Raw genomic sequence first — 26,096 nt, forward strand, 5'->3', positions numbered from 1 at the left:
TGCAAGATTGTTCTGTTTGGTGCGCAGCCGAAGACATCAATTATGCAAGAAGCTTTTTACAATCCTAGCCACAAAGTTTCAAAATTACAATTTAAGTTCGCTACCAAAATTTTGGTATCAAACATATACCAACGTCGTCAATTTTTTGTATCATCATGTTTTAATCAGTGCTACCTCTTGGGTTTCATGTTTTACTCATTGGTACTTCGTTTCCAATGATGGTTGAAGACTCGTTTTGCAAATCAAAACTAACTTTTTGGAACCACCTCTGTTTTTCGAGAGGAAATACAGTAGTTGGCTGGTACAGTTCAATTTCCAAGAAATACAATGGTTCAAGTTGATAAACGCTGTTAGAGACATTGGGAACTGGAATATACATTGGGCGACGTCAACGAGTAACCAAACATGTGCCATGAAGAAGTTTAACTTATTCCAAAGATATATAGCGCATCACCAATTCACCGTTGATGGTCCAAACTCTTACATATACTCCGTAATACCATGAGCAGCAAATATACATTCCGCCTAGACCCGACAACGTTATCTAACCAGCTTGTAATCTGTCATCGCCATCGGTCCTGACAATCGTTCAAGCTAGATGTTCCATTCCTCAGCTCCCTCAGATTGAGCAATCAAAGCAGCTCAGTTCAGCCTTTCTTCTTTGCGATGCTGTGTTCGCCGTCCTCATGTTTCGGAGAGTCAGTTCCACTGTAGAAGGAGGCCTCACTTGAGGCGTCCGAGTCTGCGCCATTAGCCTCCTTCTCAGCTGATTCAAGCAAGCTATTGGTTGAACTGTGCAACGATCCCATCTTCTTGTCGTCCTCCTGCATTCGCTCTGCGTAGCTGTTGTACTCGAATGTCGCTGGGTTCTTTCCCCCGAATGCCGAGTCGAGCTCCTCCATGTCAAAGACTTCTGCCATTATCTTCTGGCTCTCCTTGTCGTTGGAGTACACAAACTTGACCTTCTTGCGGGTCTCATGGTCCAGGAACGGCTTCACTATCTGTCAGTTGTAATTATGGTTAGACTAGTTGCTGTTTCAACCAATGGAATAACTTATGTAGCTGAGTAGAAAAAGGGTGAAAGCAGTGCAAAATGGTAATAATGGCGAGGGATTGTATATTCCCTATCCACAACATGATCCATACAGTCCATTTTCAGTGAGCATCTGTTACGTTTCATATAGTTTAATTTCCATGATTTGGGTCCCGGTCTTGGTAGCAGTAGAGTGCACAACACATCATGGAACACAGATGAAGAGGATCATTACATTTGAATTTTAATAGTTCAAATTCATTAAGAATGGTATTACCAAATTTAATTATTTGACAAACAAATCTAACTAAAGAATGGAAGCACAATAAATAGTTGATCAAATTCCTTCAGTATGGGCCTATTTAACAACATCATGGTAAGCTGGTAGCAATCACTCCTACACTGATGCACCCTGTGCAAATGGCAGAAACAGAAGAAATACTGGTTCTCAAGTGAACAAAAGAAAGTCAGTTGTGGTCACCTTCCAGAACGATTCAAATATCCTAGGAGGGTTGTAAAGGATTGCAAGCCCCAACCTCTCAGGATAACAGTCTTGCAAGACATTGACAGTCTCACGGGTCACCTTCAGCGGTGTGCTTCCCAATGTCCAGCTCTGGAAATCTGTCAGCCATACCATTTTCTCTTGATCTTCCGGCAGGTTCATAATTGCTTTCTCCAGAGAGTAGACTAGATATTTGATCTGTCCTGTTGCTGAGGTAGTGTTCTGCCACATTTCAAAAAGACCAAACATACAAGTTTTAAAAAATAGATGTTTCACATTTGATCAACAATCTTTTGAAGCCTAGACTGCACGATGATATTGGTTCATCAAATCAATATCAAACACCTTTTGTTATAATCCTCAAAGTAAACTAACACCATACAAATTCAGTAGTTCAAACTGCATTGGTAATTTGGAATTAGGAAATGCAAGATTTTCAACAAAAGATTGTCAAAATAGAGAGAAGTATTGAAGGTATTTAATGCATAGCTTGAAATTCACCTTCTGTTTCTCCTAATAGTTTGATTTTAAATTAGGATCATAAAGGTTGATTGATCATATGTTTCACATTTGTTGTTCAATATACTCATATTGGCAGGCTTAGCACTTTGCAAGATAGCATGCCTATGATTATTTCTAGATGTTCTCTAGATCATATGATTAAATTCTAATTCTAATCTCCAAGCATGTTAGATGACAGGCATATCTGATGCAAAACCATACAGAATACCTCTGCAAGACCAACAAAAATCTCAATAATCCGAAGATGTTTACTCAATTATTTCCAGAAAATTAATCTCTAGTATCTAAACTAACCTCTAAGCCAGGCCTCAATACAAGAACAGTTCTGCCATGTTTGTCCTTATAGTCTGCCCTATATATCTTTCCAGTCTCCGCTTCCTCTGCAATATCATCCTGAAGGAGGAGAAATGATGAAACAAGCTTATTATATGTTGTTTAACTGCAAATATGAGATACTTTGTAAAAACAAATACAAGCTGCTTTTGAGCTACAAGTTGTTCACCCCAATCAATTAAAACAAGAGTAAAATGCATGGATAGTCCATTAAATTGTGAGGGTGTGTCGATTTGGTCCATCAGGTTTGAAAGTGCATTTTTAGGTCCAAAATCTTGATCAATGGTGCATAAAGAGTCCAAATCCCTTCGTTTTATGTTTATATTTGTAGAAACCACCTATATTTATTTTTCTTTCACAACCTTACCCTTCCCTGTCTTCGAATGCACGGGATCTCTTCTACGGCAGCACAACGGTGCTGGCGTACGTGCTGTCCTCCGCGCCGGCGGAGGCCGCGCGTGCGTCGCCCACGGACGGCGCCACGCCGCTCCACATCTTGGCGGCCAGCGGCGCCCCGGGCACCGTCGCGGCCGCGTCTGCGGACGCGCTCGCCTTCTCGGGGCTCCGCGCCGGGGACCTCCTCCCACGCGTCAACGCTGCCGCCGACAGGGACCGGGCACTCCGCGTGCTCCTCAAGTTCCCCGCGCGTCGCCGTCGTCCTCGCCCAAGAAGTCCGCCACACCGCCGCCTTCGGTGGCCGCGGCCTGCCGCGCGCCCGCTAGGACCGTGCCGGACTACATGGACCTGCTCGGCTCCATCGATCCGGCCATGCTGTCCGAGGCCGGCGACATGCCGGTCTACAGCTCCATGGCCAAGGCCCCAACACCCCGTTCGGGCTCGACCACTCCGCCATGGCCAAGACCATTATGAGATCCCGCGCTCGCTCATGTCGCAGCAGGCCACCACCGGCGGGAGCCCAGAGCAACCTACCACAGCCACGACGCCGTTGCGGAGGAGCTGGCCCTACACAGCAAAGAGGCAATGAGCCCCAACGGCTACACTCCACATGACGCGCGACCGTCGCCGCCGCTGCCTTCAGTCCCACCAGCAGCAACCACGGGACGGAAGAAGCTTTTCTTCTTCGGCAGGATTCCCCGGCCCTACGACCTCAAGGACCTGCTGCGCGCGTTCGGCGAGGTTCTTGGCAAGGGCACGCACGGCACCACGTACAAGGCCGCGATCGAGTCTGGGCCAGTCATGGCGGTGAAGCACCTCAAGGAGACCTCGTTGCCGGAGCACGAGTTCTGGGACAAGGTCACGGCCATCGACGGGATCGACCATCCCAACATGCTCTGTGCGTTCGGCACAACGGCAACGAGAAGGCGATCGCCGTGAAGAGATCCCAGTGCACTGCCTCGACGAGCCCCTGCCAACGCACTACCGATGCCACGCCTGGCTTCGTCGTGCTACCCTGGCCTGCTCTCCTCCCTACCTGGCCGCCTCGCCTTCTCCTCGCTTCCTTGTCGCGCCACGGCCCGCTGGCACGCTTCTGTGGCCCGCTGCTGCGTGCTTGGTCGAGCGCATGCTGCGGCCACCTCCTCGCTGTGCTGGTCGCGACCCGAGCGCCATCATTGCGCATGCGCCGGTGCCACTGCGTTGCTATGATGTGCCGCTGGCTCGCACTGCCGCGTGCGCTCGTGCCGTTGCTGCTCCTGCCGCTGTTGCGCGCTGGCCCGCCACAAGAGCAGTGGCAAAGCCCAGCCACTTGCACACGTGACCGCTCTGCTCACGTCGTCATTTTTTCTTCCCCGCTGATCGCTGTACTCCGGATGGGGGCAAACCGGGCGGACGCATGTGCACCCTTACTGTGAAGTGTGAACCCAGCGGGCGCCTGCTGGCATCGCACATGTCTCCGCGCAAGCCCCTGCTGTAATTTCTCTACCTTCTCGCTGTCGCCTTCTGCTTCGTCGCGCCGACCGAGGCAGTGCCCCTTCGTCTAACCGTGTTGCGATGAACCAATGGTGCTTGGCTCGGCTACACGCGCGTGGGCGCGCTCCCTTAGTCCTGGACGGCCTACTTTTGGATTTCCCCGCCGCCAGTTAGTTCGCCGCTGAGACCTAGCTGTTTTGGGGGTAAGCTTCGTCTGTTGAAATTGGTCCAATTACATGATATGGAGGACTGCCCTTGACCTTCCCGTGCCGATGTTCTCCTTTGTTTGCACAGAGACATCACTGCGGACGAGCTGACACCGCCGTGTCCGCCACGGAACGTCGCCGCCCCGCCTGCGCGCATGTTGTCATCCCTCCTCGGACCTCCTCTGCCCCAACCGGTACCTTGTATGTGTCCGTGGTGCTCCCCTGGTACTCCCCCGCCATTATTTTGCTGTCGTCGTAGCCTTTGTTCTCCAGAACAGCCGCGCCATCGCCATGAGCTGCATCACCTTGGCCGCCACCGTGGCTATCCATGTCACGGTGCTCTGCGCGCAGCGTGGGATGCAGGTGGGCGATGAGCGCGGCGAGCGACGCGTGATGCCTGTGGCACTGGGTGCGCGAGCACAGTCGAGCGGCAGCACAGGTCGTGGCAGGGGCGAGTGCAGTGGCATGGGACAGCCGTGGCGAGCGCCACCGAGCCCGAGCGGCAGCGAGTGCCAGTGGTGACTGCGCACACTGGGCCAACAAGCTTGTGAAAGAAAAATAAATATAGGGGGGTTTTACAAATTTAAACATAAAAGGAAGGGGTATGGACTTTTTATGCACCACTGATCAAGATTTTGGACCAAAAAATGTACTTTCAAACCTGATGGACCAAATCGACACCCCCTCACAAGTTAATGGACTATCCATGCATTTTACTCTTAAAACAATATCCTTAAATTAGCATCCTGATTATTCCTCCTATACTGAACTTTCAGATAGCTTGTAGGTCAGAACATTAGAGGGGGATACAGGAGAAGACTTTCCCATAGCTTTACCCTAGCAGCGGGGAATGCTGTACCTTTTAGGGAACCAGAGGATCTACCAACTGAGCTACAAGGACCCCCTGCCTGTCTACTTCTCGCTAAAGTTTGAATGTATTGATCTATGTACTGCCTGTAATCATGTTATCTTTAATTAAAACCAACATACCCAGCAGATGTTTTCAGGTTTGAATGCAAGCCGCCACTTCACAGCTGCTTTCATCATTTTACTAGCTTTCTGCACATTCCAGTTCCTTGCTCGAAGAAATCTCGCTAATGAGGCATCTGAAAGGAAGTCTTGAATGGCTGCTGATGAGTGTTCACCAAGCTCCTTGCGTAGTTCATTTATCTGCTCACAGAGTCACAGTGCAGAAAGTTAATACTTACTAGAAAGCACATAGCTAAAATCCAGCAGAGATGTCTAGGCAAGGTTGATCTTACTTTTTCTTGCTGTTCTTCTTGGGGCAGGGTTTTTTCAGTGGTACCGCCATTGCTAGACTTGAATAGAAAGGACATTACAGTACCTTGAACGAGGCAGCTCCACTAGATAACTGCAACCGTGCATAAATGCTATTAGAAGAAGAATGGACATACATAAATTAATTTCATCCGGCAACTTTGTGCAAAAAGTAGCAAAAGAAAAGTTAACAGAATAGCATACTGAAAAATTAACAGCTTAATTAAGAGGGTGTGGCAAATATTCAGGTAAATACCCGAGGTTAACAAGAGCTCAGCTTTTATGTCCAACAGAAGTTAAATTAGTCCATCCGGTCACAAGCAGCAGTAATTTAAAGTAGACATACTGACATAGATACAGTGCCATAAACACAAGTTTGGACAATGAATTGTACCAAATTATATGTTTCAGACTTCAAAAGTTACGATAGTATGATTTCTCCAAAATGATCTATGCAGACCATTTTAGCATCACAACACAAACACATAAAGAGACTGAAATTCTGCAATTGAACATAAAACTGGTTAACTGCAGTCTTGTTTGGGAGCATGAAAGTTTTCTGTTACAGTGATATTCTACATGGCAAGTGTGTATTTCGATCTGTAGAGTTTTGTGATATCACTGTTCGGCCTGGAAGGTCTGTAATAGGCCTGTAGAACTTTACTATGCTTTCACAAACTGGTCGGTTTTAAACGTTTAGCTCCTGGGGACTATCTGACTCTGAGGCAGAGTGCAGATATGCTGGAGGTAGTAGCCTGTTTTCTTTCTGCTCTTCTGCTACATCAGAATGGAACTGGGGCTAGCCTGGTGTGGGGAAAAAAAGTGTGCATTTCCTTCTTACTGGAGCGTTATGAATGCCATATTCTGAGTATAAAGGTCAATATGAACAGGCATCCCGGTCATGGCCTCGGTGCAAACAAAACAAAATAATCTAGGAATAATAGATACATATAGCAGCTTCCAACTGATGATCGATTCAATGCCAAGACTGGACCATCAAACATCAAAATCACCGAAAAGGAGGGGGTCATTAAATAGGGCAGCAGGCCGGCAGGCCACTAAATTCCAGTCACCACGACGTATGGGAGTGGACTGACAGAGCAGCAGCCATATCAAAATCGTAGCACGGCAGGGTACTGGAATTCGGGCGAGGTACAAGCTGTTGGTCCTCGCACGACGCAGGATTGGATCTGGAAGCGCTCCACATCGCCAGGTCGAGATCAAGTTAACGCAACGCGGTGCCGCCAGTGTGCAGCTCCGATCTTCCGGGAGCCAACGCGACCGGCGAGAACCACCGGAGCTGGAGGAGGAACGGATCGAAACCCCACCTCACCTCACCTCACATCCACGAAGAACCCAACCCCAAGCGATCTGCCAAGGGACAAGTAAAGCAGCTGGGAGCAGGAATCTAATCTCACCCGCCAAACACGACGCCCAAACCCCAGCCCGATAACAGCCGGGAATTCGCAGTGGCCGGACCCCGATCGCCGAGAACTGCGAGGCGGCACGAAGGAAGGAATGAAGGAAGGGAGAGGGGCAGGTGTTGATGCACGCACCTGGTTCGTTTCCGCTCCGCCGCCCGCGTTCGTGGTCGTGGGAGTGGCGGCTCCGGTAGTGACGGAAATGTAGTAGCAGAGAATCATGAATCAATTTAATTTTATAGAAAAAACACAGGAATATGAGAATTTTCCCGCGTTCTAAACGGGCGGGCCCAGGGGTTGGGAGTGGAAGTGTGGACCGGGGGACCCGGGTGGGGTGATGGCAATGGGTACGTACCCGATGGGTACTGGCCACCCGTACCTACACCCACCAGATCAAAATCTTATTCGTCGGGTTTCCCGTACCCGTAGACGGGTAGAAAATTCATTATATACCCGCACCCGACGGATAATTCTTACCCGACGGGTAATTCTTACCCGACAATATACCCGAGTTCACACACCAAAATATAATAGCTTCCAGCAAAACAAATCAACAATATAGCAGCAAAACAGAAATATGGGCCGGTGGAGTGAAGTGAGGATGAGGATTAGGGTTTGAGGGAGTTCTGGAATATATATACTCATATGCTTATATGGGCCAAATATGGGCTAAAATTGCAGAGATTGGATATTATTTATGCGGATTTTTTTTACCCACGGGTATGCGGATACGGGTAGTATACACCCACACCCGTACCCGCATACCCGATGAGTACAAGAATTTGTCCAATAACATACCCGTGGGTGCAAAATGTCTTCTATATCCGTCTCTTTATCGGGTAAAACTCGTCGGGTATTCGGGTTTCGAGTACCCGTTGCCATCTTGAGGTGGGTGGGTGTGTGTGGGGGGGTGGGGGGGGTGGGGTGGGGGGAGGGCGACTGGAAAAGAATCTCGGCGTGCGAGACGGGTGGGAGGTCGCCGCCCCGGCGCGTGGAGGTGGAGGCTGATGAGCGCTGGTGCTGCCGTGCCACCGGTGGTGGTCTGTTGGCGCGTCAGGTGCGCCGCTCACGCGGGGGATGCTGCCGCGCGGCGACTGGCATCTTCTCGATCTTTGCCCGTGCACCGGGGGCCAGGGTATGTGGACGTGGTTGGGTATTCATCAACTAACTACTGATGTGATGTCCCCAGAGCAATACCAAGATTTTTTCCTTTTTTGCGTGGGGGTTAAGAGATTTTCAGCACGGAGCAAGTCAATACCAAATGGAGGGCGCACACCTCAATTTTATTTTATTTTCCTCAACACTAACAGAGTGTGCTTATGTACGTTTGCAAAGTTGATGGCTTACCACGCTTGCCGCGCGCTAGAGTGTGCTTATGTACGTACACTCACTGAAACACGTTTTTGCGTATAATGTATGCGTTTTCAAGAGACTGAACATATCCGTTTTAAATATAAATATTTCTATATTTGTTTTAACTCAAATCATTTTAAATTTGATATACTTTATGCGAAAAAATAATGATATTTATAATATCAAATGATCACTATATTTGTTATAAAACTATTTTTATAGTGTACTTCTATGATAGTTATTTTTTTATAAACTTGATCAAACTTAGAATTAGAACAATCTGACTAAGGACACAACCAAAAATATTTATATTTTAAGACACAGGGAGTATAGCATATGTTAAACAATGGAATAGCGAAGAACCAAACAATATCTTAGATTGTTGGCGGAAATCATTGTAACCACACCTACACTTGGGATAAGATCTCATATTTCACATCCTGTTCCCTATTGTGAATATTGGTGTGGCTATTTTCTTTTAATAATAGATGATGTACCTTGTTAATAGTGAGACTTTATCAATGTTAATGTTTACTGTTCCAATATCTGATTCACGTTTCTAGATATATTTGCTTGCAAACATCAAGTCCGGTTTTCAAGAAAGATAAATAGACAAAAATGATGTTAAACCAACCTATGATATTCATGAACCCGTTTGTCATTGTATTATGGGAAACAGGCTAGAATTAGGCTCCCGAAATTTCTACTTTACCATTCAACTATTGCTCGTTTTTGGCCTTGCAATTCTAAAATTAGAAATCTCTGATCACTGGACTGTCAATATTGGACAAATTTAGACATCTAACTGGTTTCAAGGGTGATTTTGTGTCTTCTGAAAATAATAAAGTTGGTTTGTTTTTTTAAATTTTAATTAATAAAAAATATAAAACTATATATTATGAGACGTTTTCTAAAAGTATGTCCTCTTCTATTAGTGCTCCATTTGAAGTTATTGGATCTTATTTCTAGCTGTTCATAGTGTTTTATTGCATATAGTCATGCGGATTATTTATCAAATCATCATTCTATACTGTATTAAACCGAGAGATCAACCAAGAGAATAAATACACAAAATGGATTACCAAATATATTGGAAGTTGAATAAATCGAATTATTTTCAGAGGGCTATCGATGTCACATTAGTTGCAATGGCTAAATTTTTTCCATATGTGATGGAGCCTTGCATTTGTGAGATTGTTAGTGTCTTCCATATATTCTATTTACTCATAGCTCACTATGAATTCTCCTAGTCCATATCGGGTACAATATAATGTAAAATGATAATTTTAATAAGTAACAAATAAAATAGGTACTTATTCTAGATAGAGTGCCAATAGACATATTTGATCCTTAGAAAAAATGGTATTGGTTTATGTTTTCTCTGGTTTGATATGGATTTAATTAGTTTAGTTCTTTACAATACAAACTCATTTTTATTATTTTTGTAAAAGAAAAACCATATTTAATCTAGCTAGATGGTCAAATTTGTTCGGTACTGATAGTTCTATAGCCAAAGATTTCTGATTTGTAGTTACATCACTAAAAACAAAAATGGACAATAACTAGATGGCCAAAATTTGATTTCTCTTTTTTCTTTATGAATGGAGAGCTTCCAGCTTTAGCGACCAATGTACATGTACAGTGGAGAGTTGGGATGCAGATCTCGTGTGTTCACTTCAGTTTCTGGCTTTCAGCTAAAAGATAGGGGCCTCACGGGTCCTCTCTCTCTCGGAAAAAAAAAAAAAGAAAAAAAAAAGACACGGACCTTTCGAACCGGGCTGAACCCAAAACTCCAAACGGCCCACGCGCGCCGCGGTTCTTCCATCTCCGTCCCAACACCTCCGCTTCTCCATCTTCCTCCTCCGCGCCGGCCTACGCGACAGCTTCCCTCTCTCTCGACTGCGCCTCTACTGCCTGACGCGATGGCCTCGTCGGCGACGAGAGAGGTGCTCATGCTTGAGGCCCCGCCGCCGTCTGACCCCTCGGCGGGGCCGTGGCGCGCGGCGCCGGACGCGGAGGCCGTCGACGCGCTGCCCTACATCGACGGAGACTACGGCGACGCGGCGGTGAAGCGGGAGGTCGACCGCCTCGTCGAGGAGGAGATGCGCCGAGGGAAGCGCAAGCCCGTAGACTTCCTCCGGGACCTACCCCCTGTTCCCACCGCCGGATTCGAGGTACAGCCGTACAAATTTCTTAGTCCCTAATGTATATTGGAGCAAAGTAGCTCAAATCCATGCGGTTTCTGCGGATGCTAGGGACATAGCAACAGGTTGCAGCTTCGTCGATGCTAGCAGGTGCGATCTGCGTTTAGGGTTCAAAGGAGGGTCGGGTGGGAGCTAGGGTTTGCAGTTGTAGAGGTCACAGTGAACTAACTTAGCTGGATGAATTATGAATACATGTTTCCGTTGTTTAGATTTTGTGGAGGTCTAAGTGAATTAACTTGGTACATCTTTGCATTGCTTAGACTTTAGAACTGTTGCATATGAAATTGAAGTTTTAGTTGATAACCCTTTTGAAGGGCGGGCCTGGTGCAAGCGGTAGAGTCTTACCGCCTGTGACTGGAAGGTCCCGGGTTCGAGTCACGGTCTCCTCGCATTGCACATGCGAGGGTAAGGCTTGCCACTGACACCCTTCCCCAGACCCCGCGCGGAGCGGGAGCTCTCTGCATTGGGTACGTCCTTTAGTTGATAACCCTTTTACATTTTACCTGTGAACCATTTAATTGGGTTGTATAATAGGTATAACATCTAGCACAGTTTTGTGCTCCCTTTCTGTAACAGTGCATTTTAAGATGGGGTATCATGCTCTTGTAGTCTGTCTTTTATTACTTCAGATGGAAATCCTGTACAAATCAAGGATTTTTGTGCTTGATGTTTACTTCGGGCTCAGATAAAGGCTGAATGGCCAGAAAAGGACACGCTTATGCTTTTAGTTCGATGGATTGATGTTTACTTCTGATGGATTTGAGGTTATTACACCTCATCTGGTCATGACACTGAGCTCTGAGGATCAAATATCGACCATTTATGATGAACTAAGCATCTCTAATTGAAATTCAATATCAAAACATGACTTGGAAGATTTTCTAAGTTTGTTTTTGAGGTTTTTAACAGAAAATATTCTGTACTGTGAGCACTGCTATTAAACTTTGACCTTGTGAAGCTATGTTTTCATGTATTTTAATTCCATAGATATCTTAGGTATACTTGTTTTAACTATTATTATGCCATATCAAAACCAGAACCGCGATGTGAATCAAGATGTTTGCAAGTGTTGACTGTTTGAAAATTTATGTGTGATGCAATTAACGCAAAGTATGCTATCATTTTTGTTTCAGAATCATCCTATGCTTGCTAAAGAATATGAACGAGTTAGGGCTGGCAAACCTCCTTTTATGCTAGATATGTCTCGCTATGGTTTGGAGCCACCTCCAATGAACAAGAGGAATGATGTTGGTGCCTGGAGGCAGGCTCTACGGAATGCTCAGAGCCAATTGCAGCATCAAATTATAAGGTAAATCAGGGTATTACTTTTGGGGCATCAAGGGTTATGTATTCATATTCTATAGTATAGACGCCTATTTGCAGAACTGTGTGTCTATGTAGAAACTAAGGGAAACATTTTTGTAACAGCTGCAAGTTTATGGCTTGTAATAATCTTGAATGACTTGCAGTATTGTGTAGCATTATGTGAGAATTTCTTCTGAACTCTAAAGCATGTAGTGATAAGCTGCCATAACCATTCTTGACATGCCATAGTCAGAATAGTGCCCTTGCTTCTCCACCAAAGAAATGCATAAAAACTGGTGCATACTGAGTTAATGAACTTTATCTCTATCATGGTTGCATTTTTTTACTCCATTTAATAAAGGGTCACAAGTTCACAGTGGCCTATGTTTTTTATACTCTCTTCAATGATTTCCGTAAGGCTAATTTTGAATCTGACCATTCATTTCTGTAATATATATGGTTGATAAGTGATAATTATGAAATAACAACCATAATATTATAAAATCTAACATTACCTTTTTTTTCATTAAACCTGCATGTTAGTTTTAGTAAATGTATTCAAAGTCTTGAAACTTTCATTCCTTGTAAAAGTGATGAATAGAAGGAACAGTCATTACTGTTGCTCTATTGCCGAACAAACTTTTATCTGTTTTCCTGTTTATGATAAATGGAGATTTGGTGGTGCCTTGTTTCGAAAAATATGTTTTGAAACAGTGCTAGTATTGCAGGATAGAGAATCTCGAGCTTATGCTGAAATATGGTGTAGATGTTTGGAAGCTCCAGAACAAACAAATGGAATCTGTTCTGTCTAGGTAAGTTAATGTCCATGTGGTCCTTGACAATGCCGTATCTCTTTTTTCTTTGCCTTTCATTTAAAACTTAGGGCCTGTTTGGTGCCACGCTGGCTTTGGCTCCACCGGCAACTTCGGCAACGGAGCCGGAGGAGCTGCACCAAATGGCCAGGATTGGAGAAGCGCTTCTGCACCTGTGGGGGAGGAACCGGAGCCATTTTGCACGTACGGAGGCGAAGCTGGTTTCTGGGGCTCCAGCTCTGGCAGCACAGCGCTCACGAGGAGCCGCACCAAACACGCTCTTAGTTTGGTTTACGGACTGTGCTATCAGTTCTTGGGATGCAACAAAAAATGATGTATCTATCTATCTATATCATATTTTGTTGGTCTTATGTGTGATATGTCAGCGATAGTGCCAGCTTAGATGTCCACTGAAGCACTCTACATGCTTTATAGGTTTAAAATAGTACCGATCAGTGTCACAATATGGATTTGAGACATTGATCTGCCATCTTATATGCAGGATGCAAAAGATGGCTGTAGAATACAATGAAAGGATAGAAAATGTCAATCGTGAGAGGAAGTTCCACCAGGTTACAAGCATTGATCTCTTTATTGGGAAATTTGAGTCATGATAATATTTCACAGGCAGCTCATAATTTGTTTTTTGATCAGCAAAATACTGGAGGACAGCTGCATGCCCTGACAATTGAATGGCAGGAGCTGTGTCAAAAAAATATAGCTATTCAAGCTGCCTGTGTTGACCTGCAGAATCAGATTGATCAGCTTAAACTTGAAGCAAAAGAACTGTACGTGCACTCTCTCCCTCCCCCTCCCGCTCCCTCTTTCTACTTATGAATCGTGATAAAATACTTGTTAACAGGGGAATGCCCATGGACAACAACAATGGAACCAACTCACAAGCATCATGAGGATTTGAGGTACCGTTCAGTATGTGCCATCTAGTTAAGTTCAGACGCCACGAGACAGCCTTTGCCTTTGTTATGTTTACAAGTTATGCCGTTGCTACTACAGATACAGAGGTGGCAAGGAAGAAGCTATGGTGCTTCGATGAGGTTGGGAGCAGGACGTTCCATTAGCCATTGTGCTTACCTGACTTGCAGTTGTCATATGGGCCAGTCTGTTTGACATTGAAAACATGTGGACTGTGCCTAGCAATCCTATTAGTTGAAGGTGACCCTGACCTGTGCAGCTGAAAACACCTCGCAGAGGAGAGTCTAAATTCGTGTATTGTTGTTCGTTGGAATGCCCTAACCGTGGCAGGAGAAACACAGCAGATGTTTATCGAGTTTCCAGCGCTTTATAGCGTGACATTGAGTTTTGAAGCTTTCTTCTGTTTAGTTTTCTGCTTGTTTCTGAAAATACCTTGTGCGTGCTTTACTCTAGTCCTCTTCAGAACGTGCTCAATTTTTTTTTTTTTTTGACAAAAAACGTGCTCAAGTGTTTGTAAACAGTGGACGCCCTACTCCAGACTACAGGTTTGAGTTGACGATGTACCTACACTCTTACTAAACTGGACGATCAGTTCAATTGGCGTAGTTGTATAGACTTCCGTAGGCCAGAGTTTCTTTTTTCACTCGACATGGACGCTCTGGGTGGCCGGTAGTCCAGAGGGGAGGGAATTCGCTGAGTGATTAAAAAAGATTGCAATTGATTACAATTTATAAAAAAGATTGTAATTTTTTGTGTGCTACTGAAAAAGTTCGGTGGATTTCAGCGTCACTGCTCTAGCTTTTTTTTTTGCCTTTTATGCCACTACCGTTAGATTGGGCTTTAACAGTATCAAACTGCAGGTGTAAAAAGTCGAAAATACCCTTAGATCTAAATATGTCATTAATTTTTTTAGTATCTTAACGACTTCTAATGAAAAAACTTAAAAACTAAAAGTTGTAGATCTCGTCGAGATCTATAATTTTCATATAAAAATTATCTTCATTTAATACCGTAAAAAAATATGATTTTTCTAAGATTTTAATCATATCAAATCATATCTTTTTTTGCAGAATTAAATAAAAATAATTTTTATATGAAAATTATAAATCTCGACGAGATCTACAACTTTCTAGTTTTGTGTTTTTTCATTTGAAGTCGTTAAGATGCTCAAAAAAATTAATGGTATATTTAGACATAAAGATATTTTTGACTTTTTATATTTACAGTTTGATACCATTAGAGCTTAATCTGACGGTAGTGGCATGAAGGAAAAAAAAAATAGAGTAACGGTGCTGAAGTTCGCCGAACTTTTTTTTTGTCTCAGGTATTACAATCTTTTATAATGGCTCACATGAGAGGGAGGAAAGGAAAGCGATCTGCAGCTGTCCATTTTAGATCCAACGGTCAACAAGTAATGCTTTGAAATCCCGCCTGGCCGGCTTGTCCCCAGTTCCGACAGTGTCACACCGCGCCCGCAGGCCGCAGCTAGACTCCAAGCAAAACAAACTTTAAACTAGTGCTCCACTCGCCGAGAAGGAAAATTTCCAAGCGCATTCGTGAATCCCCGTATTCGCCCAAACCACACCGGACAACCATGGCCACCGCCTGCTACTCCCCAGCGCGCATCATCATCTCCTGCTCAGCCACCACCACCTCGTCGTCGTCGTCAGCGCGCCCGCTGCGCGTGGCCGTAGTTGGGGGCGGCCCCGCGGGCGCCTCGGCCGCCGAGGCGCTGGCCTCGGCGGGGGCCCGGACGTTCCTCCTCGAGCGCAGCCCCGCGGGCGCCAAGCCCTGCGGCGGCGCCATCCCGCTGTGCATGCTCGACGAGTTCGCCATCCCGCGGGACCTCGTGGACCGCCGCGTCACCCGGATGCGCGTGGTCTCCCCCTCCAACCTCGCCGCCGACTTCTCGCGCGCGCTGCCCCCCGGGGCGCACATCCCCATGCTCCGGCGCGAGGTGCTCGACTCCTTCCTCCGCCGCCGTGCCGCCGAGGCCGGCGCCGAGCTCGTCCAGGGCCTCGTCACCTCGCTCTCGCTCCCCGTGGGGCCCGCCGACCCCTACCTCGTCCACTACATCTCGTCCTCCTCCCCAGGGGGCGGGGGCGCGGGGCGGGGCGTGCTGGAGGTGGACGCCGTCGTCGGCGCGGACGGCGCCAACAGCCGCGTGGCGCGCGAGGTGGGTGCCGGGGACTACACGACGGCCATCGCGTTCCAGGAGCGCATCCGCCTCCCCGACGCCGCCATGGCGTACTACGACGACCTCGCCGAGATGTACGTGGGCGGGGACGTGTCCCCGGACTTCTACGGCTGGGTGTTCCCCAAGTGCGACCACGTCGCCGTCGGGACCGGCACCGTCGCCGCCAAGCCGGAGATCAAGCGCCTCCAGTCCGGCATCCGGGCGCGCGCGGGCCCCAAGATCGCCGGCGGCCGCGTGGTCAAGGTGGAGGCGCACCCGATCCCGGAGCACCCGCGCCCGCGCCGCGTCGTGGGGCGCGTGGCCCTGGTCGGCGACGCGGCGGGGTACGTCACGCGCTGCTCCGGCGAGGGCATCTACTTCGCGGCAAAGTCGGGGCGGCTGTGCGGGCAGGCCATGGCAGAGGAGTGGGCGCGCACGGGCGCCGTGACGGAGGCCGGGCTGAGGCGCGGCTACCTGCGGCGTTGGGACGACGAGTTCCTGCTCATGTTCCGGTTCCTGGACCTGTTGCAGCGCATGTTCTACGGCGGGAACGCCGGCCGCGAGGCACTGGTGGAGATGTGCGCCGACGAGTACGTGCAGCGGCGGACGTTCGAAAGCTACCTGTACAAACGGATGGTGCCCGGCGAGCCGTGGGGCGACCTCCGGCTGCTGTGGCGGACGGTGGCCAGTATGGTGCGCTGCGGCGTCATCGGCAGGGAGGTGGAGCGCCTGCGACGGCTGGAGCTGCAACGCTAGACAGGAGAACCGCCGCATCTCAAGCACTGACGGGCTGCCGGTGTGCTGCTTACTGCTTAGTGTTGCTTTGCTGAATAACAATGTATTTTATACCCTTTCTCGAGGATATTGGTGATTTTTTTTTTTGTTTACTTGGTGTCAGATATCGATATTAGGCATACCCAAAGCAAGGGAGTTAGCGCCCACGCTGATTTCTCCGGACAGAGCGAGATGTATTAACATGTCTCGTCCGACCCCTTGGGTACGGGCTCCGTCTCGTCCGACCCTTGGGTGCGTACTCCGTCTCGTCCGACCCCCAAGGGTCGCGGCGTCTTGCCCGACCCCGAGGCCGTTGGGGTCTCGCCTAAGGTCGCGGGCTCCGTCTTGCCCGACCCCTAGGCCGTGGGGGTCTCGCCCAAGGTCACGGGCTTCGTCTCGCCCGACGGGGACCCATATCGCCGCCAACCACTCTAGGTCCAGGCGTATGGGCTTGGGTCAAAACTCTGACATCTGGGAAGAGACGGGCATGACTCGATGTAACCCGAGACCATGACGGACTATACCTGAGGATTCACATTAAGAACAGCATCAGACGCACCTGTAACAGAACCGTCCAATTTATAAGAGCACAAATACAATAGCCACCATCGAGGCAGTCAAACCATAACACTTGAGCCCATATAAATCCGGTAGTCCGTCGAGTATCATGAAGGATCTTGAATCAACCAACATATAAGTCAAAATCGTACATGATTCAACATACAAGCCACATGTTACAATAAGTTCACAAATAGTTTGTCATACAACATTGTTCCATCATAGTTGTCACAACAACAGTTTAACAGTATCTGAAGCAACATAGTTCAGAACGACATCAACAGTAGTTTAGATACATAGCCAGTTTTTACAGTTATCTCTAACCAAAAGCATAAGGGTGAGATGATATATAGAATGACCATGCCCATGGTCTTATTCCTCATCCACTGTAGGAGCAAAGTAGTGCTTACAGTAGCCGTGGTACATCATGTTATCTGCAACAATAGAGAAATAAATCCTAAGTACGAGAAGGTACTCAGCTAGACTTATCCGTCGTAAACCAAAAATAAGAGACAAAAGATCATGCAAGGCTTATAAGTGAAGCTAGTTGACATCCTTTGTCTACAAGCCAGTATTTATCTAGTATCTTTTAACTTTGAAATAACAAATTTATTATTCGTGTCCCATTCTAGATTAGCATCTATCCTATGCCAACATGTTGTGTACCATTAAATCATCACAATAGTAACCATATCAAGTCGAGCCTTTCCATAATCCACATAACCATTACTTTCATCAATTACTACGATGAAGGGGGCTCATGTCAAGTTCTCACTATCTGAGAGAGATAGCGATTCGAATCGATTCCTATTCAGCTGGAGAATTATTCCCAACACACCCATACTTCCTCTGTCAGGGTCGCATCGGGTCACCTTTGGTACAACTCAGGTTCAAATCACGGGTAAGACCAGCGTCGTACCCTCAAAGATACTACCAATCTACCAGGAAGCTCAGGACTCGAACCTGCCCTTGGACTCATGCCATTTGCTCTCCGAAACATCGTTACTGCCACTAGGGTGCACACTTTAACTGCTTGTGTCCCCGGTCTGAGTTGAGCTACTCGGCTTCATGGTCGGAATGACTTATCCGGACAACTATGTGAGAGACATGCGTTCAACATGACAAGAGGGCCTCCATTGGCCGGTCCTTAAACGACACAGACATAATCACTATAAGTCACCACACCTAACATATAAGATTCCACCCGGTCTTCAATTGTTCAACATCACCAGGTTATGTTCCACGATAACATAATATAGCCAATCGTGATCAAGTCACCACCTATAGCTTGTAGGTGCCAGGAAATCACCCGACTTCTACTAGTCTAAGCATGGCTAAGCATAAAGGTCGATCCTAGACCTACATAGGATTCAAGATAGATATTTCTAGACAAGGAAAGTATATACAACAAGTGGTTCCAATCAACTCCTAGTACTTAATGCATTAACATAAAAAAGACTCAAGTTGGTATTAGAACACATAGGATGTTAGAATGCTCCAGGGCTTGTCTTTCACAAACATGGTTGGCTGATGGTCAGGGCACTCTAGGAGATGATCAACTTCAGGCTCGCCTTCGCCTGGAGCTTCTTGGTTCTCCTCTTGTGGATCGGCTTCGAATTCCACCAACGTGATTTCTTCCGCTGCACCTATTGCATGTATATGCATAAAGTAAGTATCATAAATGCATAAGAAGGATTATGAATGATATGACATGAGAACATGAATGATTCTATGATGATGATTATAGCAAGTTACTTAGATGATAACCACGTTGAATTCTTATTTACTGAGTAGGTGCATATCTCTTCTCTAGAATTTTCAAGAATCCACACTAAGTCCATTTCTGGACCACAACACAGCAGCTACAAGTTGAGATCATAACCAGAGTTTTACTCAACCAATTGTTGTGATCTAGGACTCTCTAGAAAGCTCATAAAATTGCCTACAACTTTAATTTATTCATCATAAGATGATTTAATAGCTATCTAGGTTAAACAATTCAATCATCCAAATCTCTATAGTAGACAAGCAAATTTTGACAGCAGACTTCTAACAGCTATAACTCCCAAACCATTTAGTCTATTACCATAAAAATTTGATACAAGTAAGATAAGTAAGTTATCTACAACTTTATTAATAACAAGTTTCACAGAAAATGTAATTATCATCAGGAATTTATCAATAAAATAGAAACTACTCCTGCAGCCATCTAGCGGAATTATAAAGCAATAATTAAGTAGCTGCTTATAACCAATCAACTTCAAGCATAACTACCATTATCAGCAGATCATATGCATCACAAGTACTACAGAAAACATTATGTTTATGCCAAACTAATGTATTTAGATACCTTTATTAATTTCTTTATATAATAAGGTGATTTATGAGATAAATATTTCTAGTGCTCCATAAATTCTGAGAAAATTACAATAGCATACATATGACCCCAAAAGTCTACTATGTAAATTTCATGCCAATTGGATAAGTATATCCCTCTATACAAAAATGACAAGTTGCTTAGATTTATTTTAGCAAAAATAGCTTAGCCTATTGAAAAGTGTCAAGCAATAGATTTCATATTTTTCTTAACTTCCCTAAAACCCATTAACACTTTACAAAAATTTGCATGGCAATATGTTACCTATTTTTATCCTTATGAATTTCCTCAGAAAACACCATTTATTAAAAGATAAATAGAAAGACCCTACTCTAATCAAGTTTAATGTAATTTTAGTATTTTTTCTAGCTAGAGCATATCAATACAAACTCAACAAAATTTTAATCACAATTTTTGCACATACCAAGCTCAAGTTATGCATTTTTCAAGGTAGAAACCATTTAAAAAGCATTTAAATGGCTCCATTTTATTCTCTCAGAAAACTACCAGAAACAGTGCATTGCATATTTTTATCAAATACTACACTTAATGATGAATCCAACAAAATTTGGTTCACCCTATTTGGACACTCCAAGCTATAGATATGAATTTTTGAAACATGCATTCAAATCTGTGAAAACAAATAAGAAATCAATCACTACACAGAATGACAGATGGGGCCCGCTGGTCAGTAGGACCCACGTGTCAGTGATACCAGAGCAGAGGAGGTGCTCCGTCCAGCATTATCTCACAGGCGGTGAGATCATCGACTATAATAGTAACACCAACGTGTTCCCCGTGATCTCCCGCACCCAGTGGTACCCTTCGATGGACTGGTGGTGCACTGGAGCACCCTCGCCGACGGCAATGGCGGCACGACAGAGCTGTGTAGTGGTGTGCTGGCCATCTCCAACCATGGCATGCGCCGGTGTGGATGGCTACTCCATCCTGGTGGCCTGGCGCAGCACTACAATGAGGATTAGGCCATGGTGACGCAGTGGAAAAAGCTTGGCCACATGCATGGCCAAGCGGCGACACATGGTGCACTATGGCGGGGCTCTCTATTCCAGCTAGCTAGTGGTGAGAGAGGAGTCTCCATCTAGCCTATTGGATCTAGGTCATAAAGCCATGTAGAGACGACTAAGAGCAGGGACTAGAGTGACCCCGAGACGGCTGGCCTCGGTGAGCTCAAGCTCATGGCCATGGCAGCCATGGCGGGAGCAGCGGTGTGTTCCCGCAATACCACATAGTAACATCTAACCTAGTTCCTGCCTAAGCATATGGACCACAAAGCAGCTATAGACTGGAGAAGAGGAGGACCGGAGGTATGGTGGAATGGCGTGGCTACGGTGAGCCGAGCGCGCAGTGGCACTCCGATGATGGCACGGTGGTGGCGAAGCAAAATGCGCCCTTACCCTGGCTTAGCAAGTGGTGCTAGCAGGTCGGGGTGGAAGAGGTGACAATGACGGAGCTACTAGCAAGTTGGATTGGATGGTGGTGCAATGATGGCAGCGAGCGGGCACGGTGGAGCAACGGTGATGGCGTGGTGGCACGGTGCTCTATTTTGCTCTAACATGGGCGAGAGAGAGCGGGATGCGAGGGTGAAATGGAGCGAGCAGTAGAGGCGCGTGCCTTATCCCACCACACTGGCCTAACCGGCTGGGCCAGCGTCGGTGTACGACCGCCATGCGGCACGCCTAGCCTGCCCCCGGTCGGCCACTAACATCGGCGTCGAAACGGCATGAGGCCCTGATGAACATGACTGACAGAGTGATTTCACATGATCATTACTCCTAAACCATTCGTCCTTTGTAAAAACTTCTTTAACAAGAATTGTAAAGCTACACGAGATCTATAAGTTTGATTAAATGAGTTCAGTCTAGATCGGCCTAGTTTACAAACTACAATGCGTCAAACATAGGTTCATTGAAATGGTTAACCAGCTCAAGACTTAGAAAATTTTTAGTAAAAAACAGTAATTCTATTACTACTTGTGGACTATTTTTGAGAATATTATGCACCGAATTAGGTCGTGACCCAAAAATAAAAGTTGTTACTCAAGTCAAGTACTACAACTTTTCTTAAGGGTGCACTGCCATACAAACAATCTATAATATAGTTCAAGTTAGGTCAATCATGCAACTTGAAAATGATAACTTACACTATAACCATGACTTAGAGGCCAATTGGGTCCAAGTCATGAATACCAAAGTTGTTCCAAATGACACTCTAAACATGTTAAAGGTACTCCTAGGGTCCCACAAACATTTCATACATTGGTCACATGCAAACCCTAGCAAATGTAAAGCATTTAGTAACAAACACATGTGATATAAACAATCATAGAGATAAAATTTGAGATGCTCATGCTCATGACTGATCAATGATGCTTGTGCTCATGCAATGCTAATGCCAAATGCATGCTTAACACCTAGGGTGTTACAACCCTTCCCCCTTAAAGAAATCTTGTCCCAAGATTTACACGACTAACCATCTCTTGTAGAAAACCGGATAGACCTCGCGAAGATAATCCTCTCGCTCCCATGTAGCGTCTTGCTCACTATGGTTATTCCATACCACCTTGTAGATTTTAATGACTTTGCTATGGGTCACTCTTTCTATTGTCTCAAGCACTTGAATAGGTCTTTCTTCATAGATTAAATCCGACTGGATCTTGACACTAGCGGGTTCAATAGCTTCTTCAGGCATACAAAGACATTTCTTGAGTTGAGAGACATGGAAAACATTGAATATAGCTCTCATTTTCGGAGGTAACTGGAGTTTGTAGTCTACTGGTCCCCTTCATCCAATGATCTTGTATGGGCCTACATATCTAGGTGCAAGCTTTTGCTTCACACCAAACCTTTGCACTTTCTTCATGAGAGACACCTTCAGATATACAAAATCCCCAACTTCAAAGGCAATGGGACTTCTCCTTTTATCTGCATAACTCTTCTATCTCGATTGAGCAGCTTCAATATGTTGTTGAATAATTTGAACTTGTTCTTTTGCTTCTTTGACAAAGTCAATCCCATAATACCTTCTTTCACTAGGCTCAATCTAATTCAGAGGAGTTCTACACTTTTGAACATACAAAGCTTCAAAAGGAGCCATCTTGATGCTTTCTTGATAGCTGTTATTGTAGGAGAAATCGACCAAAGGTAGTGAAAGGTCCTAATGGCTAGAGGGGGGGGGGGTGAATAGCCTATTAAAAAAATTCTACAACAACACTTAACAAACCAGTTAGATAATTATGAGGCGAAGCGAGTGTTGCGCTAGCCTACTAAAAATGTAAGCCACCTACCACAATTCTAGTTTATGTAGTTTCTATCCACACAATAACTATGTCACTATACTAAGTTAGTGTGCTCTCAAAAGCTAACTAAAGAGCCACACTAACCAAACTAACAAGCTCTCATAACTAGCTACACTAAAGAGCTTGATAACTAGTTTGTGGTAATGTAAAGAGAGTGAGCAAGATGGTTATACCGCCGAGTCAATGAGTGGACCAATCAATCATAAGAATAAATACCAATGAAGACCAATCACCTCAGAATCAAATGATGACAATGATTTTTTACGAAGGTTCACTTGCTTGTCGGCAAGCTAGTCCTCGTTGTGCCGATTCACTCACTTAGAGGTTCACACGCTAATTGGCATCACACGCCAAACCCTCAATAGAGTGCCACACAACCAACACAAGATGAGGATTACACAAGCCACGAGCAATCCACTAGAGTACCTTTTGGCTCTCCACTGGGGAAAGGTCAAGAACCCCTAACAATCACCACGATTAGAGCCAGAGACAATCACCACCCTTCGACGATCCTCGCTACTCTAAGCCATCTAGGTGGCAGCAACCACCATGAGTAATAAGCGAATCCCACAGCGAAACACGAACACCAAGTGCCTCTAAATGCAAACACTCAAGCAATGCACTTGGATTCTTTCCCAATCTCACAAAGATGTTGAATCTATGATGGAGATGAGTGGGAGGGCTTTGGCTAAGCTCACAAGGTGCTATGTCAATGCAAATGGCCAAGAGGGTGAGCTTGAGCCAGCTATAGAGCTTAAAGAGAAGCCCCCACGAAATAGAGCCGTTGTACCCCTTCACTGGGCACAACACGGGGTGACCGGACGCTCCGGTCATATTGACCAGACGCTGGACCTCAGCGTCCGGTCACGCGATGCGTGCCACGTGTCCCCTCTCTTCAAATGTTTATCGCCCGATCTCAACGGTCAAGTGATGACCAGACGCTGTAGCTCAAAGTGACCGGACGCTGAACCCCTAGCATCCGGTCGTTTCTAGTAAGCATCAAGAGACGACTTTTCATGACCGAACGTGTCCGGTCATGCTCGACCAGACACACCCAGCGTCCGATCACTCAACGACTCCTCTATGCACAACCATGTCAGTGTGATCGGATGCAGCCAGCCAGCGTCCGATCAATGACCGATGCTATGCTTCTTCTGCTGCTACTGACCGGACGTGCCGGTCCTTCAGAGACCAGTGTCTGGTCACTTACAGTGACCTCTATCTTTTCTGTCTAGGGTGCCGGTGGCACCATCGGACTATCCACACTCTACGAGCAGACACTCCACCAGCAAAGTTCCTAACCCTTGCTCAAATGTGCCAACCACCAAGTGTATCACCTTGTACACCTGTGTTAGCATATTTTCACAGACATTTCAAGGGTGTTAGCACTCCACTAGATCCTAAATGCATATGTAATGAGTTAGAGCATCTAGTGGCACTTTGATAAATGCATTTCGATACGAGTTTCACCCCTCTTAATAGTATGGCTATCGATCCTAAATGTGATCACACTCACTAAGTGTCTCGATCACCAAAACAAAATAGCTCCTACCATTTATACCTTTGCCTTGAGCCTTTTGTTTTTCTCTTTCTTCTTTTCAAGTCCAAGAATTTAATCATCACCATGGCATCACCATCATCATGTCATGATCTTCATTTGCTTCACCACTTGGAATGTGCTACCTATCTCATGATCACTTGATAAACTAGGTTAGCACTTAGGGTTTCATCAATTCACCAAAACCAAACTAGAGCTTTCAATCTCCCCCTTTTTGGTAATTGATGACAACCCTTTCACAAAGATATGAATTGAAATTCTATTGAATCCATGTTGCTTGCCTAAGCATATTTACCATGTGTAAAAGGATATGGATAAGTTTCATGAACTCCATATGGTAGCAATTACTCCCCCTACATATGTGCTAAGAGTTTGGATTGTAGCTTACACATATGCTTAGATAGAAAATATAGGAGACAATGTCTACCAAATGATGCTAAGGTATAAAAGATGGACCTTTGAAGTGTGATACCAATCGAAGTGCACCATTATACCATCCTTAGCACCATGGTTAGCTTAATACCACTTGGAAATACTTGGAAATGAAATCATTAGATATCCTATGCATGCTATTTTTTCATTTTATCATTCAAACCTACAACTAGCATACACCACACAAGCATGGATATTGAAATTTAAAACTTGTGCTATGCAAGCAAACATATGAAATGCACATTCAAATGTACCATACAAGTTCATGAGCTTGCTCCCCCTACTTGTATGCTCAAAATTTTAATTGATCCCTTTTCTCATATTCCTCCCCCTATGTCAAGTTCTCCTCCTTTCTTTTCACTATCTTAGTACACGAATATCTTTGTTTTTCCCCATGTACTAATATCTTTGTTTTTCTCCCCCTTTGTCATCAATGACCACAAAGGTTCAAAATATAGATAGGTAGAGATTATCAATGTCAATCAATGGTGTGAGGATCATATTTCTAAATTTGGTCCAATCTAGATCATTTACCAAAGATATTTAACTCGGTTTGATCCAAGGACAAGCTTCTTCACACCTCCAAATAAGGGTTATCTTGTACCATGTTGAGTTAAACACTTAGAGCTCATTTTCTAGACTAACTCTAGGTTTACAAGCCCACAAACATGTCATATGCTACCACTAGATCAAAATAAGCATAGAAGCAATAGTGGTACCATATAATCATCAAATCCATTTGATTTTCATGAATGAGCCTATTAAATATGAAAGATGTCTAGATGCACTAAACATGTCCTTAGTAAGGATGTATGCCATGCCAATCAACTTTTACCTTGGATTGCTCAAAAGGAGAGGCATGTCATATAAGGGGGGGTGCATCAACACATATTTGAGAAATCCAATATGTTCAACTCATTCCTTAGCTTGCAAAATCTTTTCTCATCCAATGGCTTGGTGAATATATCGGCAAGTTGATCTTCGGTGCCTACACTCTCAATACAAATGTCCCCTTTATGTTGGTGATCTCTTATGAAATGGTGGCGGACATCAATGTGCTTTGTTCTTGCATGTTGAACCGGATTGTTGGTCAACTTGATTGCACTCTCATTGTCACATAACAATGTCACTTTC

General features: G+C 45.3%; 3 protein-coding genes across 5 annotated transcripts; 2 read left to right on the forward strand and 1 right to left on the reverse strand.

Moving 5' to 3' along the window:
- Window positions 1–408: 408 nt before the first annotated feature.
- LOC136451894 (uncharacterized) lies at window positions 409–7,404 on the reverse strand. 2 transcript variants are annotated; one of them, XM_066452573.1, is made up of 6 exons: window positions 7,300–7,404; window positions 5,728–5,837; window positions 5,456–5,635; window positions 2,352–2,450; window positions 1,515–1,757; window positions 409–1,001 (listed from the first exon to the last, which is right to left on the reverse strand). In XM_066452573.1, the coding sequence occupies exons 2-6, from the start codon at window positions 5,800–5,802 to the stop codon at window positions 648–650; spliced, it is 951 nt and encodes a 316-aa protein (XP_066308670.1). In that variant the 5' UTR covers window positions 5,803–5,837; window positions 7,300–7,404; the 3' UTR covers window positions 409–647. The 2 variants fall into 2 exon arrangements, with proteins under 2 accessions (XP_066308670.1, XP_066308671.1); XM_066452574.1 differs by lacking the exon at window positions 7,300–7,404 and adding an exon at window positions 7,162–7,279.
- Window positions 7,405–10,286: 2,882 nt separating this feature from the next.
- LOC136451895 (pre-mRNA-splicing factor SPF27 homolog) lies at window positions 10,287–14,204 on the forward strand. 2 transcript variants are annotated; one of them, XM_066452575.1, is made up of 7 exons: window positions 10,295–10,691; window positions 11,855–12,030; window positions 12,755–12,838; window positions 13,341–13,410; window positions 13,493–13,626; window positions 13,701–13,758; window positions 13,853–14,204. In XM_066452575.1, the coding sequence occupies exons 1-6, from the start codon at window positions 10,440–10,442 to the stop codon at window positions 13,747–13,749; spliced, it is 765 nt and encodes a 254-aa protein (XP_066308672.1). In that variant the 5' UTR covers window positions 10,295–10,439; the 3' UTR covers window positions 13,750–13,758; window positions 13,853–14,204. The 2 variants fall into 2 exon arrangements, 1 of the variants encoding a protein (XP_066308672.1); XR_010758673.1 differs by lacking the exons at window positions 13,701–13,758; window positions 13,853–14,204 and adding an exon at window positions 12,910–13,173 and having other exon boundaries at window positions 10,287–10,691; window positions 13,493–13,560.
- Window positions 14,205–15,333: 1,129 nt separating this feature from the next.
- LOC136451896 (geranylgeranyl diphosphate reductase, chloroplastic-like) lies at window positions 15,334–16,799 on the forward strand. Its single transcript, XM_066452576.1, has one exon. The coding sequence runs from the start codon at window positions 15,366–15,368 to the stop codon at window positions 16,701–16,703; it is 1,338 nt and encodes a 445-aa protein (XP_066308673.1). The 5' UTR covers window positions 15,334–15,365; the 3' UTR covers window positions 16,704–16,799.
- Window positions 16,800–26,096: the final 9,297 nt, after the last annotated feature.

Source organism: Miscanthus floridulus, chromosome 5 (genome assembly GCF_019320115.1).
Source record: "Miscanthus floridulus cultivar M001 chromosome 5, ASM1932011v1, whole genome shotgun sequence".
Taxonomy (NCBI): domain Eukaryota; kingdom Viridiplantae; phylum Streptophyta; class Magnoliopsida; order Poales; family Poaceae; genus Miscanthus; species Miscanthus floridulus.

Bases quoted from the DNA above. Each gene is read 5' to 3' on its own strand.
- LOC136451894 (XM_066452573.1), bottom strand. From the start codon at position 5,802: ATGTCCTTTCTATTCAAGTCTAGCAATGGCGGTACCACTGAAAAAACC. The intron at 5,636-5,727 runs GTAAGATCAACC...CTCTGTGAGCAG, and splicing joins AAGAAGAACAGCAAGAAAAA to ATAAATGAACTACGCAAGGA. The intron at 1,758-2,351 runs GTTAGTTTAGAT...GAAATGTGGCAG, and splicing joins TATTGAGGCCTGGCTTAGAG to AACACTACCTCAGCAACAGG.
- LOC136451895 (XM_066452575.1), top strand. From the start codon at position 10,440: ATGGCCTCGTCGGCGACGAGAGAGGTGCTCATGCTTGAGGCCCCGCCG. The intron at 12,839-13,340 runs GTAAGTTAATGT...TCTTATATGCAG, and splicing joins ATGGAATCTGTTCTGTCTAG to GATGCAAAAGATGGCTGTAG. The intron at 13,627-13,700 runs GTACGTGCACTC...ACTTGTTAACAG, and splicing joins AAACTTGAAGCAAAAGAACT to GGGAATGCCCATGGACAACA.
- LOC136451896 (XM_066452576.1), top strand. From the start codon at position 15,366: ATGGCCACCGCCTGCTACTCCCCAGCGCGCATCATCATCTCCTGCTCA.